At 43.6% G+C, this 15,839-nt stretch overlaps 1 protein-coding gene across 1 annotated transcript in view; it reads left to right on the top strand.

Moving 5' to 3' along the window:
* ATLIG4 (DNA ligase IV) overlaps positions 1-15,505 on the top strand; it is a 205,995-nt gene extending 190,490 nt beyond the window's left edge. Inside the window, exons 26-27 of the mRNA XM_087387540.1 lie at positions 14,205-14,324; positions 14,479-15,505. Coding sequence (XP_087243666.1) covers positions 14,205-14,324; positions 14,479-15,085 — 727 coding nt within the window. The 3' untranslated portion in view covers positions 15,086-15,505. The remainder of the gene's footprint in view (positions 1-14,204; positions 14,325-14,478) is intronic.
* Positions 15,506-15,839: the final 334 nt, after the last annotated feature.

The raw sequence follows: 15,839 nt of genomic DNA, 5'->3' as shown, positions 1-15,839 counted from the left end.
CTGAATCCGAAGCTCCAACTGGGTAACCCTTTGGTCCCATACTTCAGTTGAACTTCCATCTGCCATCCTAACTGTATACGCATAGTCAGATGGACTTGTCTTTAATTTCAGCCTCTTTACGAGCTTGGAGTTAATCACATTGTGAGTTGACGCCGAGTCGAACAACACAATGACATCATGATTGGCCACTTGCCCTTTCATTTTAATTAACTCCGTATCATCAAAGGCTGTATACCCCGTTGCTGCGGGCTTAGATAGGATGTTATCAGGTGCACTCGTCACTAACTTAGCAACAGGCACACATAACAAACAAGGTACTAACCTCTGAGAAGATCCCGCTAGCTGAATCTGCATCTCTTCCGCTCTGGGACTTCCTTGCATCTCCACGTCGCACTCTGAGATCACCATCTCAGCCATCCGACGATCTTTGTTACGTGGACATTCCTTCCACTGATGAGGTTGAAGGCAACCAAAGCATAGGCCTTCTCTCCTCGCTTTTTCCCTTTGTTGTGGGTTCAAGGGAGACTTAGACCAAGCCCGGGCTGCCATTGGGGTTACTTTCCTCTTCACTCCAATGGTGGTACTTGGTTTAGGAGTTTCAGCCGGTCTCGCCTGCTTGGCTTGACCACTCGGCTGCGAACCACTCCCTCTACTAGTCCACTTCTTCTTAAACCCAGATTTCTTCGGATACCCATACTGGGTTCCGACCTGTGCAAGCCCACTTGGCTTGCTGCCCTTGGCATCCTCGTAGTTCAGGGCTATAGCTATTGCATCATCTAGCGTGTTCGCGTACTTAGTCCGAACTTCCATTTTTATTCGATCATTCAATCCAAATATGAAATCTTTCACTTGGATTGATTGAGGCAGGGGTTCGTCAACCTTCATTACACTCTCTCGAAACTTATCAGTGTATTCTGCCACTGATAAATTTCTCTGACGAAGGTTCCTATATTGATCCCAAGCTCGGGATGCTTCGTCAGGAGGTAAGAAGTGTTTCCTGAACTCTCTTTTAAACCCCTCCCAGGTAGTGGATGCTATGCCATCTTTTTGTTGTTTAATCCACCACCGATCCGCTGCCTCACTAAACATGTGGGTGGCCTCACGGATCTTTTTGATGTCATTTCTTATCTCACAAATGGCGAACGCCTCGTCCCATTTGTGTAACCAGGTCTCAATGACATCGGAGCTACGGTCGTTCATCCGACTAGAATACTTTTCCGGTCTGTAATTGGCAATATTTGGCACTTTAGCCTTCCTAGGCTCGACCGTATGGACACTAAACTCCAGTTCCATTGGAGCCTTTCCCTTCTCTTCTCGAGAAGCTCTGGCAGACATACTCTGTATCGCTCTCCTAAGTTCGGATTGCCCTGCATTGGCCTGTAATTGCTACGCTAACAACTGTTGCAAGGCATCCTCCAGCAATGCAATCCTGCCAGATAAAGTGTGAGCTACTGGGCGCGATCCCTGCTGGGTCGGCCGGACTCTTGATTCACCAGGGTCCCTCCTGGAAGCTCCTTCTTCTGCTTCCATTCTGTTCAATGGGTGTTTTGTTTTGATTTTGGGGCCTTTAAAAAAAAAAAAAAAAAATTTAAACACCACTAGCAAACTGTATTTACCAGCTGACACAATTCAGTGTACTAGGGAATTCCTGCAATCTGACATGCACACTATCTAGGCATTTGACACATGCATAACCCAAATAGCGCTTTTCCCTATGCTAGGGAAATTCCTGCAAACTAACTCTGACTGAAGCACACAGGCATAATCTCAATCATAATCTATAACCTCTGCCACAACCACGAAAGCCTAACTGCTTCTGACAAAACAGGAATAACGAAGACCAAATGGGAAAATAGATAAAATGCTCCCTGATCTTGTTCGCTCCTACCTCAGCTCCACAAACTCGAATCTCCGAAGCCTGCGCTCTGATCGAAATCTGTCTGAGGGAATCAGGTCAACTGTCACGAGCCAGCCAACCAAGCAGCTAGATATCTCGAAGCCTGTAGCCTCCCCATACGAGGTGCTCTCTGATTGCAACTACAGTAGATAAACGAACTGGTGGCCAGAGAAGTCCCGCAAATATCATAAACTACTTCTGTGAAAACGTAGCAATCTGTTTGGGATTTGTCATAGCCCACGAACTATATGCGTGACCATGGACGAGACAGATAGGTTATTCGTCAACCTATCGTCTATCTTCACCAACCTCCTCAGATCCCGCGCGTCACCCAATCACGTTCACGTGCCTGTGCTCCTCTATCACGACCAGTCACCTAACACCCCGCCATCTTCTACTAACCCGTGCGGGATGATCACCGAACAGCCACATCGTCTGTCATGTGAAGGTCACGATCCCTTTGTCTGTGTCTCCGTTGGGCGTCACGCACAGCAATCCGTCCCACCTACGCTCTGGTCCTTCGACACCCCTTTCGTGTCAACCTGCGCTCACGAATCTGTTGCTGTCCATAGTCCCTGTTGTTCGTCGTTACAATCCACGTATCCCTCGATCTCTCCACAGGCTCTGATACCAATTGTTAAACACTTTCTTTACTAGATTCTACTGCAGATCACGGGAGCAGCACCACAAATCTCCACCCAGCCATATCTCACTGAGGCTAACCAGCAGACAGAGATCTACGTTACAAATTCAACATGAATCATCTTCTTCTCTTCTCTCACTAGCCTCAGCAAACCCCAATTCCCTAGATAGATCTAGATGCCACATGTCATCCATATAGGGCCTTCCTAATGCAACATTTCACCCCTCTCTTGGGATGCATTAAATTCCTTGCCCCTAGGCACAATCTTTGCACTAGGCCCTTGGCCTTATATCTACCTAGTCTGGTGCTATCAGCCCTCACCTAGGACCTTGACATTAAATCCCTCCCGATCATTTACATGAAGCGCAAACACATATATTACAGAGATAGATCCTTTAAGGGAAATGTCGACTGATTCTTCCGAGGTCATGCTACCTCGGCTAGAGCGTAACACTCTCGGTCCGCCGGCAGGTGATAGAGCCCTGCTCTCTTCAGGGTGTACCACTTACTCCCTTCAGGGCTTCTCATGCTTCAGTGGACACCTCTTGGGAGATCTTGGCTAGCATTTCCTCTTGGCACATTTGGAGAGCCAGATGTACAGAGGCCTTGGATGGCACTTAGATACACCCTTCACAGGTGTTCACGGGTATTTGGATTGACATGGTTCACACTTTGATAGCCATTTGGGCTAGCATGGAGGGCCCTTCACGGGCAGCCTCTTCTAGAAGGACTGTTTTTCTTCGAGTTTGGAAGGGTTCTCCCTTTTTCTCGGAGGTTTCTACTGGATTGAGATGGCACTATCAGCCCCAATTCTTTCTTTTTGGCTCTTGATCTTTTCATGCATTGCATGGTGTATCCCGTATCGAGCTTGCTCTAACGGTTTTCTTTAATAATTAATAGAAGTCTCTTTTTGGAAAAAAATAAATAAAAATTTATTTCAAGCTTTCAATCTCGATTCTCAAGTTTCAACTTCAGATAAATCAATCTTTAAGGATTGAAAAGCATATGTATTCTAGAATCTAGATATACGAACATTGAATCATTGAAAAAATGGGAACAAATTATGTTAAAACATATTTCAGGATTTGGGCGAAACAGCGTTTCGAGCAGAGCATTTCGTCTTGTTTCGAAATGCTTCGTGACGAAACGTTTCGTCACGTTTCGACAGGACAAAACACGTTTTCATGTGACTATGATGCTATATGATGTCCCTAAGCAGTCACAACACTTGATCTCTCGCACATACCACATCCTACATTGTGTACACTTTTCCAACTAGTCAAGCACGCAGCCCTGAAGCTTCACAGTCGTGCCAAATGAAAGATCATGAGGTCCTACGTACGAGTTCATTGCATATGATATAAATACTTTGGGCCCGATCTTAGTAAAGCTTTTAACGAAGCAGAATGCACTGGTTTCCCTCACACATGGACCATTAACACCATCACTCCCATTCACAAGGCAGGGGGTCCTATGAGTCCGGAAAACTACAGGACGATTACAATGGACATGTTGTGTCTAAGATCTCATTGCTTGCAGATTTTAGCAGAGGGCTTCATTGATCCACCATGATACACACTGCTCCATCCCTGCATCCTCCTTGAGGATATTGCTGAGGTGATTCCTCGTTTCATCACACCGACTCCGCATTGAGAGCAGACAGACTGAGGGCATACCCAAAGAGGGTCGCATATGCACCTTACGTGATTAGTAGGAGATTGACTCAAAGAAGCATTTCGCTTTCAGATGAGATCCGAGGTCGCTATCACTCGCCCTTCAGGGATGATTTTGGATCCCTGTCTAGTTTCTTGTCCTACCGAGATTAAAGATGCCTAGCGACTTTCATACATAGGGAGCACTTGCTCAGGACACACAGGCGAGATAAAGGTGCACAGCCAAACTCCACTCAGATCATGATCACTGCGTTTTTCCAGCCAAACAACACTGATCATTAGAGATCAGGGAGATGACAGATCCGAGGACCAGAGCTAGACCAATGAGAGTGATAGTGGCACTTGTCCGCGTAGGGCCATAGCTAGGAGACCATAGCAGTACATAGACTATTAGTGGTCTATCACAAGCTTGTAGCCTCATATACATTGTCGACTCCCTCTTAGGTTCACATCTCTGCCACCTTCCAGATGATTATCGCAATGCTGGCAGCCCCCATCCTCTCCGTGAGCTCAAAGATCTCTCTTTATGTGGTGATATTGTTATGATTATGGCTCTTTTGTATTCATCATGGGTGCTGCTGCTTGCTTAGAGATTGCTTAGAGACTCCACCTTTTCTGCTCATTCTATGAGTTTCTTTCAGTCTCATAGACCTCTCTCTCTCTCTCTCTCTCTCTCTCTCTCTCTCTCTCTCTCGCTTTTTGATACATTGGTGAGACCAGCTGCGATGTATGCAGCTCCTTTGTGGGCAGGAGACCTCGGCGCTGCAGATTGGAGACGAGTAGAGAGGTTACAGATCATCATGTTCTCTCGGCTCATTAGGGCCAAGGCTACAGTTCCGCACGAGATCATGCTAGCAGAGTTTGGAGCTACTCCCCTTGCATTGGATGCAGCGTTTCAGTCGGTCATGTATTTGCACAGGGTTAGGGAGTTTGGAGACTCAGCAGCAGGCAGAGCTCGGTTGCCATGGTTAGCACTTACATCTTCTATGGAGTTGGCACGACCGATACTGCTGGTACTTCAGACTCACTAGGTGGCTCACATCTCTTGGACTAGACATGGATAGACTGCCTCCCTTCCGATACAGCATGGATGCCCCTCATCTCGAGTTGACTCGCCACGAGCTTAGCCAGGTCACGAGACCAGACTTGCTGCAGCTTCATACGTATCGCACTTGGATTTATCCCACGCAGCTTCCGACGAAGATGGCCACATATCGTGACCACTTCCTTCGGATCTCAGAGGATGGGTTTGTCATTCCACCAGGCTATACAGGTATCCATATGTCCCACTCACTGAGGATTGCCCTTGGCCAGCTTAGAGTCTCTTCGCATCAGCTCGAGATAGAGGCTGGTAGGATGCGACGCATGGAGGATGGACGGCGACCAGGCCGAGAGACCAGGATCTACCCTTGTTGCACCATGGGAGAGGTGGAGTCAGAGGAGCACTTCATTTGCAGATGCCCGCTATATTATGAGCTCAGAGGTAGATTCCACTGTCTCTTCACGGATGGCTTTGGACCTCTCTCACGAGTGATTGACTACGAGGATCAGCATTGCCTAGCTCTTTATGTCAGGGAGGCCACTATGCTTCGACGAGACTACCTCAGAGACCACCAGCACAGACCGGAGCGTGATAGAGCCCAGCCTGATAGAGCTCAGGCACACGCTATACTAGAGGACAGAGACCAGGAGGAGCATGAGGAGGTCAGAGCTCACACAGGACACATGCCTCCACCCTGTGGATGTACATATGAGATGGTTTGTAGACGCCGCAGGATCTTGTTACATAGGGGAGGTACTCGCCGCTTCATCTCTAGACGATCCAGGATAATGGCAGCTTTTCGGAGGAGACTTACTCATGGAGATCTCGCCCCACCAGCCGCTCACCTCACCTTTGCTCAGATTTGTACTCTCATAGCAGGAGGCAGAGTCGATGGACAGGATTTCCAGTATTATTTTGGTTCTCAGACTCCGTGACACCTGGACTTGTATCTTTGCATTGGCATATTGTACTCATCCCCCCATTTTGCACCCAGGGGCGGTTTTCTTGCATCTAGTTTACTTTGTATTTAGGCTCAGATTTGACATTATGTACTTTCACTTGCATTGTATTGCGTAGCACTTAGATGATATTCGATGATGCCTCTTCTTTGTGGCACGTTGATTTTGTGCTATCTTGTATGCAGAGTTCTTGATGTCCCATGGGCCCATTTTGGCCTTTAGTGGACAATAATACACTTTCTTTCTTTCTTTCTTTCTCTCTCCCCTCTTGCAATCATTGTCTCTTCAGGAATGGTATTGGACCCCAATCTAGGTCCTTATCCTATCCAGATCAGAGATGCTGAGCGACTTTCATCCATGAGGCCGTCTGACACAAGGAGCGTTTGCATAGGACATAGGTAGGCGAGATCTGAGTATACAATCAGAGTCCACTCAGAGCATGATCATTGAGTATCTTTAGCTAAATAGCATGAACTCTCTCTCTCTCTCTCTCTCTCTCTCTCTCGCTACATATACATATACATACATGCATACACACACACTTTTTTTTTTTTTGGGTGAAAAATTGAGTTGCTTTATATTACAAAATCATCATCCCATAAGAGGACAATGAGGAATACATCAAGAGAAAACCTCAACATAAGACAGATATACATCATGAGCTAGGCACTTTGTCTGCAAGCAATCATAGAAAGATTGCTACAGATAGCACCTAAAGAAAGCAAAAATTGCAAACGTGGGATCACCAAAGACTCTATGATTTCTATCCTTCCACAGAGCCCAGAGCGTAACGAACCCAAACAAAAAGCAAATCAAACTCTTTTGTAGCTGGGTGTATCCCAAAGATCCAAAAAGACTTTCCAAAGACAGCATGTGGAAATCTGGCATGTAAACACTGTCTAAGAAAAGTGAGAAATTCTTGAATAGAGGAGCAATGCCAAAGTAGATGTGGCACAGACTCCCGTGGAGCTAAGCATCTGCAACAAAAAGCCGGAGCGATATGTATGTGTGCCAATAGTTGCCCAGATGGAAGAACTCCCAATAGTACTCGCCACAAGAAAACTTGTTGTCTGAGTGGCATTTTAGAATGCCAAATCTGTCTCAATCTTTTGTGCCACCACTTTGCTGTGTGATTCATTCGCCAGAGCTGATTGATCTTGTGAGAAACCCATGGTGGGGGTAAAAGGACCTTGTATAATGAAGAGACAGTAATATGTGACAGCCGTAAAGGTTTCAAGGACGATCTTGGAGAAGTAATAATCCAATCATGAAGACATTCTTGAACCCACAATGGTGGAATGGGCTGAAAAGGCTGAAGCATAGCTGTAATTTTCTGCCACATGGATCTATAATGCATACCAAGGTTAAATTTTGCAGCAGCGAATGGAAAGGAAAGTTCAAAGAGGAAACTGATCATCTTGAATGACATCTGCAACTGAATGGATGCCTTTTAAACTGAGGAAATGTGAGTGGCGAGGTTCCTGCACTTGCAACGGAGGGACAAAAACTCTAGACCAATGTATACTCTCTCCTCTGAGAGAGTTGCCTTGTAATGAAACTCGTCCATTCCATTCCAAATGAGAGAGGATATGCTTCCAATTGAGCAGCATGCTAGAAACAAAAGGGAAACCTTTAATTTTGCCTTCCACTGAACTCAAAATAAAATCCCATTGTGTAGGCTGCCAATATTCAAAAGCAGGAGTGTTCACACACACACACACACACTTTTTTTTTTATAGTGAAAACTTTTGATTGATTATATTACAAAAGTAGCAACCTCAAAACGAGGCAGCCGAAATTACGTCAACTGAAAATCTCAGTGTATGCTAGACATACATCATGATCTACGCAGTGCGTCTGCAAGCAATCAAAGAAGGATTGCTGTAGAGAATGCTTAAAAAAGTCAAACGAGGAAAATATGGGATCACCAAGGACTTTACAGTTCCTATCTTTCCATAAAGTCCAGAGTGCCCAATAACGAACCCAAACAAAGAAAAGATGAAACTCTGGTCTGGGTGGATGAAAATCAAAGAGCCAAAAAGACTTCCCAAAATGACTAGTCAGGAATCTCGCTCGCAGGCGCTGCCGAAGAAGATCAATGAACTCACGAGAACATGGAAAAAACCAGAATAAATGAGGCACAGTCTCTTGAGGACTCAAGCATCTATGACAACGAGCAGGAGCAATGTGTCTACGGGCCAACATCTGTCCAGATGGAAAAATGCCCAAAAGCACTCGCCAGAAGAAAACCTGTTGCCGAAGAGGATTTTTGTAAGCCCAAAGTTGCTTTAATCTCTTTTTCCACCACTTGGCTGGGCGATGCATCGCCAAATAGAATTGACTTTCTCTGAAACCCAAGGTTGAGGCAAAAGGATTTTATACAATGCAGGCACCGTAATTTGAGATAGCCTCAAAGGGTGACAAGAGGATCCTGGTGAAGTCAAAGTCCAATCCGCTAACGTGTCTTGAAGTTCCAAAGGAGGAATCGGAACAAAAGGCGAAAGTATATAAATAATTTGTTGCCACAAGACACAATGATGAGAGCCCAAGCCATACCGTGTAGCTACCAGAGGAAAAGGTAGCACAGAGTCATCATCTTGAATAACATCAGCAACAGAAGTGATGCCCTTAAAAGAAACAAAATAGGAACGGCGAGGTTCTTGTAAAGCAAGTGGAGACTGAAAAACTGTCGACGAGTGAATGCTTTCAGCTCACAGTGAATTACCCAGCAGAGACTGTCGACCATTCCATTCTAGATGAGAGAGGACGTGCAATCAAGAAGCAAACTAGAGACAAAAGGGCAGCCAGGAAAAGTGCCATCAATGCAACCAAATAAGAAATCCCAGTAATTGATTTGCCAGCGACCAAAGGCAGAAATACTGATATGTGTGACTAGAGATCTAATCATAAGAGCCCAAGGTTGATGCCCTTGCAGAAATTGGAGAAACATTTTCCCCCTGTGAGCAAGGATCTGCACCTGGATATTCATGATGTTCAAACCACCATGCATCTTAGGAGAACAAAGTTGATGTACTGAAAGCAGTCTGATACTTTTTCTGCGATGTTTGGATGCCAAAAGATTTCCATAATGGTAGACATGAAAGAAGCAAGATCTGCCTTGGTGAACATGATCAAAGGCAAGTAAAATTAAATATATGCCACAAGGATGACTAGAGATCTAATCATAAGAGCCCAAGGTTGATGCCCTTGCAGAAATTGAAGAAACATTTTCCCCCTGTGAGCAAGGATCTACACCTGGATATTCATGATGTTCAAACCACCATGCATCTTAGGAGAACAAAGTTGATGTACTGAAAGCAGTCTGATACTTTTTCTGCGATGTTTGGATGCCAAAAGATTTACATAATGGTAGACATGAAAGAAGCAAGATCTGCCTTGGTGAACATGATAAAAGGCAAGTAAAATTAAATATATGCCACAAGGATGGATTGCACTAAACGAAGCCGAACATGCAAAGGCCAGGTTGCCAATTTTCAATATTCTAGCTTTTTCTGACGCTTGACCATCACCCAATCAGTTTGTTGACGACGAGTGAGACCCCACCCCAAAGGGTAACCAAGATGATGAACAATCTGAGTGGGTGGAATGTACACACACACACTTTTTTTTTTTTGGTGAGAAGAATATTCTGTTGCTGTGAAATAATTACATTCATAGGTATCCCAAAAGCAGAGTAACTACTACTCAACCGAAAATCTCACTATAAGCCATATATACATCATGATCAATCAAATGAGTCTGAAAGCAATCATAAAACGATTGCCGCAGAGATCGTTTGAAAAAAACAAAAGATGGAAAAGTAGGATCACCAAAGACTCTATGATTTATGTCCATCCATAGAGTCCAAAGTGCCCAGTAGGGCACCCAAACAAAAAATAAATCAAAATCCTGTCTAGCTGGATGAAAACCAAATAACCAGAAGAACCTGCCAAAAGCAACAGTAGGAAATCTCGCTCGAAGCCCTTGACGAATGAGAGCGAGGAAATCACAAGTATGTGGACAGTGCCAGAAAATGTGAGGCACAGATGCAGCAGAATATAGACATCAGTGGCAAACAGCCGAGGCAATATGTCTATGCGCGAGTAACTGCCTAGATGGAAAAATGCCAAGTAGGACTTGCCAGAGGAAAACGTGTTGCCGAAGAGGGACTTTATAATGCCAAAGGAGACGTAGCTACTTTCTCCACCACTTTGATGGGCGATCCATATGCCAAACAGAATTGGCTCTGTCAGAAACCCAAGACAGAGGTAACAACACTTTATACAGAGAAGGCACTATGATATGTGACAGCTTCAAAGGACGGGCTGAAGAAGAGGATAGAATTGTATGTATGCTATCAAAATGGATTGCGTTATTCGCAAACGAACATGTAATGGCCAAGTTGCAAGCTTCCAATATTTAAGTTTTTTCCTCAACTTTGTGAGCACCCAATGAGTTTGTTGAGAACGAGTGAGTCCCCAACCTAGAGGATAGCCCACACACTTTTTTTTGGTAAATCCATGATTATATTATCAGCAAAATTTACATGAGGGTCTCAAAAAAGCAGAGAGCCTCAACAGGAAATCAAAAGCAAAGAAAAACTATTTCCAGGCATGACTGAGGAAGATCACACACACACACACACACACACACACACACACACACACACACGTGGGAGGTTGTCATTGGGAGATTTGTAGGGAAGATTCCTGGATGCCCTTTCTCTAGTGCTTTCTAAAGTCAAATGGGCTCCTGATAATCATTTGGGGACAAACTCAATGAGGAAAGAAAGTATTCATTGGAGTGCCATCTTTGACATTCCACTTGCTTTACAGGAACTTGTTCGGGCATATAATCTCATGAAATCGGGAATTAGATACATCAATGATGTGGTAGATGATCACGGCCATGTCTTATCTTTTCCTCAGGCCACTGCCTCTTATGCTTTGGGAATGCATCACAGATTGATATGGAAGAAAATTGCTGATCTCTTGCATCCATTTCTACCTATTCCCCCTGTGGCTGACACAGACAGGCTTATGGATTGGCAATTGTATCCCTCTGTTACATGCTCTTGTCCTATACCTCTGCCTGTTTTGACCTCCATCAAATTCTACAAGCTTCTTCAACCTGCCCCTTGGATTCATCAATATGCTAATACTCTATGGCATATCAGGCAGCCCCTTTCATGGTGGCGGAAGAATCTCCGACTATTATGGAGGTGTAAAATGCCTTTGAAACAAAGACTCTTTCTTTGGAGATGCATGACCGGCACATTGTCAGTGGGAATCACACTTGCCAAACGGCACATTGCACCACCCACCTGTTTACAGTGTCACGCTCCTTCAGAGATTGTCCCTCATTTGCTTTGGCATTGCTCGTCTACTCGGAATCTCCTTGGGAAAATTTCAGATCTTCTTCGCCTCCGTTTCTCGAGTCACATATTTGGGAAACATTTTTGGCTATTTGGCAGATTTAGGAGGCCTTTATCTCAATACTCACTCTTTCTCTCATGGGTGAGATATTGGGCTCTTTGGACAATCTGGGAAGAGCACAATTTGGCATACTTGGGCCGCCAGTTTCAAAAGTCATATGAATCTTTTAGAGCCTCATTGCGGCAATCTTTATATGATGCCTGCCATGAGGGTGATATGCATGCATCTTGCATTGAGCTTTTCTTTTTGTGCTTCTGATCTGTGGGATACTCTCCTTTTTTGGAGACTTTCCCTCTTGTAAAGTTCTGACAATATAAATACAGTGCACTGGATTTTACCAAAAAAAAAGTGTGTGGAGAGGGGACAAAACTCTTGCCTCTCAAGCATTGCGACTGGCATGCTGTCCTTTGGCTCAGCCAGATTATTTATCCGGAAAACATAGTAAGACATTTGGGTTATCCAATTGGCTAGAAAATCAGAAATAAGCAACAAATATCTTGGATATTAAACAAAATTCAAGACAAATTAGAATATTGGAAGATCTCCACTTGGCCATTGCATGTTCGGCTTCGAATTGTCCCTTCCATTGTTTTAGCTTATGTCCAGTTTTACCTTCCTTTATTACATTGGTCATCTCGAGATCTCTCTTCTTTTATGTCTCAAGCCATGGAGATTTTTTGGAAAACTAAGCTTCATAAAAAAGCTTTAAGGTTGCTCAAAATGGACTTGCTTTGCTCACCAAGAATGCATGGTGGTTTGAATATTATAAACATCAAATTTCATGTGTTGGCAAGAAAGATCACTATGCTCAAGACCTTTTTTCAGCAAGAGCAGCCTTGGTCTATCATGTTGGCATTTTTATGTGGTCAGATGCGCACAAATGCTTATGGACATTGGCTAGTTGATCCATCGGAAGTAGTACTCGGCAAGTTTCAAGGTAAAATCCCTGGTTGTCCATTTTCTACTGCCTTGATTCAGGATTGGAAGAAAGTGCTCTCTCGCATCAAATGGTCTCCCCATCCTGCTTCTATAGCCTCCTCGCTTCGAATGGAAATCCTTCATTGGAGTGCTGTTTTTTACTCTCCTCTTACTGTACAACAACCAATCAGAGCTTACAATCTTATGAAGTTGGGCATCCGGTTCATTGATGATGTGGTGATACTCAAGGGCATATTCTCTCTTTTCCGGCAGCATGCCAACGCTACAATTGGGATGCATCATAGACCTATATGGAAAGCTATTGCAGATCTCCCTTTGGTTCCGATTCCAACATTGGAAGTAAGAGACAGGCTTCAAGATTGGCATCTTCAGTCTTCAAGTCTTGGATTATCCTCTCAGCCTTTGCATCTATTGACTTCCATACAGGCTTATCGAATGATATTACCTCCTCGATGGATTGCTCATCATGCAAATTCTCTTTAGCATCTGAATAAGTCTTTAACTTGGTGGAAAGGAAAATTGAAATTGATATGGAAGTTGAAAATGCCATTGAAGCAGAGACTCTTTCTCTAGAGATGTATTGTTGGTATTTTTCCAGTGGGAGTGAAACTGGCTCAAAGAAGGATTGCCTCTCCTCTTTGTCCAAGATGTCATCGTACTCCTAAGAGTATTCCGCATTTATTGTGGTTCTGTTCATATTCTAGAGACCTTCTGGACAAGATCTCCTATTTTTTCTCTCTCAGATTTCCTGCACATAGGTTCTCGAGGTTTTTCTGGATGTTTGGCAGATTATCAGCTTCTTTGTCACAGTATTCTCTTTTCTTCCATTGGATCAGATACTGGGCCTTATGGACCCTCTGGCTACAGCGAAATTATGCATATCTGAATTCACCCCTTCAGCACCCTTATGAGTTCTTCCGAGCCTCAATGCGGCAGTCCTTATATGATGCCTTGCATGAGGAAGATTTGGATGTTTCTTGCATTCAGCTTTTCTTTTACTGTTTCTGATGGATAGGGCATTGGCTCTTTTCTCGAGCACTGCCCTGATGTAAAATGGATGTTTCATAATATAATTTTCTTAGTTTCACAAAAAAAAGAAAAGTGTGTGTGGAGAGGGGCAGGTGTGCAAGACCAAGGGTCCCTAGGGAGGAAAGAATCTGCAAAATCTGCACTACATGAGAGGTAGGAAATGAGCAGCATGTACTGCTATGATGGTGAGCTTATAAAGACAGCAGAGAAAAACCTGAAAAATCTGTTGGAACACCCACCCAAAAAGCTAGGAAGCTACTTAAAGAAGTCTTGGAACACCGCAACAAAGTACTCGGACTGGCACACAAGCTAACTCAACTAGTACTCACTACATAAGTTTCTAAGATTTTACCTTCACTCAATGTAAGAGACCACTATTTGTTAATAGTGGGCACGAGTCCCTTAGATCCTGAAGGGTCAAGAATTCTGTAATACAATCATATCATATCACATCTCTCTCGTCCTTTCTCCCTCTGTTTGTCTCTCTGTGCTCATGAAGGACCTTTTGATATATTTTTGGATGGGGCGAATTTTATTATGGATGCAGACAAAACTTTGTGGTAAGCTAATAAACACATCTTTTGCAGTGTGACAAAGGAAGAAAGGAAGGCATTGAAGCGTCAAGATCTTCAGGTTGTGGACTATGCATGGCTGGAGGCTTCCCTTGCCAGCAATGTAAGACTTTCAGAAGAAAATTACAACCTAAGGTATAGTCACATCTTGTTAAGGTAGTGCTCTATATGACCTACTTAAATGTCCTTTGTCAGTGAAGAACTCGGAACTGTTTTACACGTGCAGGGTCTGATCATTCTGTGACATATTTTACCTGTTCATTATTAGGTCTGTGAACATTTTTTGCAGGGAGTCTCTGGAATCAGACAAAGAGAGCACTCTGTCACCTGAGAATTCTTTGAGTAAGGAGCAGGTTCCTGAACGTGCAGGTAAGTTACGCAAAAGAGCCAAATCTAGCATGAGGAGCACAGACTCTGCATCAGAGACTGAGGAAATCACCTCAAGACGGAGATTGTACAGCCCTATGGGAGCTAAAACGAGCAGTACAATAAAGTCTACAACTAGTGGGAACAAGAGTCAGGTTCCAAAACAGAGCAAAGAAAGAAACACACCAGAAAATCATAAGAGCAGAATATGCTCCACACAAATTCAAACTCAAGAAAATCTTATTGCAGGTGAGCAGACCTCAATTTCAACTAGCAAGGCACATCCTCAAAAGAATGGTGGCAAAGAAGGCATTGGGGACTCCTTGCACACAATCTCTAGTTTCCAGGGTACACCTGAGAGAACAAATCAGGAGACGCAACAAGCAGGTACTATCCATTTACGAGAAAACCAAAGTGTATCTACCAAGGTAACTGCAGATGTGAGTCTGAAAACGCATGGAAACACAGCTGGAAAAAAGAAGAAGGTAAGTTACAAAGAGTTGGTTGGGGATTTATTAGGTCCACAATAATTATTGTGAGTGACTTATGTACAGACTCTGTATCCAGTTATAGTTTTTGACCATGCATAGACTTGGGTAGAAATTCTGGATGGAGTTTTAGGTTTTGAAGTTGGGGTCAAGGCCCTCCGAAGTGCAAGAGAATAATCCATCAATCTTGCAATGTCCATAGGTGAACTATTTTTATGTGTAACAATAATTGCTCTTCTTCTGGTGTAAATGGCACCAGTTTTTGGGGAGGCTACCAGCATATACAGGGTCCCATCATCTGAGCCAATTATATCCTTAGTCCAGTGTTTTAAATCTAGAAAAAGAATTTATTTTATGTGTGCCATGGAGAGGTTGAATATGCTAGTAAGATATGAAGTCTATGATGACACCATACACTTTATAAGCCTTGTATACTCATTTTTTAACACGTATGGAGAAATGGAAAATTTTAACATTAGTCTTGACCCTTGGTTGATCACAGTTTCAGCATGGAAAAGTTTCGGGACTAAAAAAAGTCATTTAAGCCTAAATTTAATTATATCATGTGTTTTATTCAAATTAGGTCTGAAAAATAATCAGATCCTTTTAGCTCGGAAACCGTTACTTCTTTGATCTAATACTTTATTTCTGCTAGCTATGAAGTGCCAAAAATTCTCCAATGTGGAGAGAATACCCATGACACCTTTTTTGAATTAGTAGCATGTAATAAATATAGTTAATTTTGATCCAAATATGTCCCGATGACATAAAAACTTTTGTGTCTACTCTGTCCCTT

This window comes from Dipteris shenzhenensis, chromosome 2, assembly GCF_047967505.1.
Source record: "Dipteris shenzhenensis isolate YYH24624 ecotype China chromosome 2, Dip_SZ_1.0, whole genome shotgun sequence".
NCBI lineage: Eukaryota > Viridiplantae > Streptophyta > Polypodiopsida > Gleicheniales > Dipteridaceae > Dipteris > Dipteris shenzhenensis.
The sequence above is the reverse complement of the archived record's forward strand: the minus strand, read 5'-3'. Positions and strand labels throughout refer to the sequence as shown.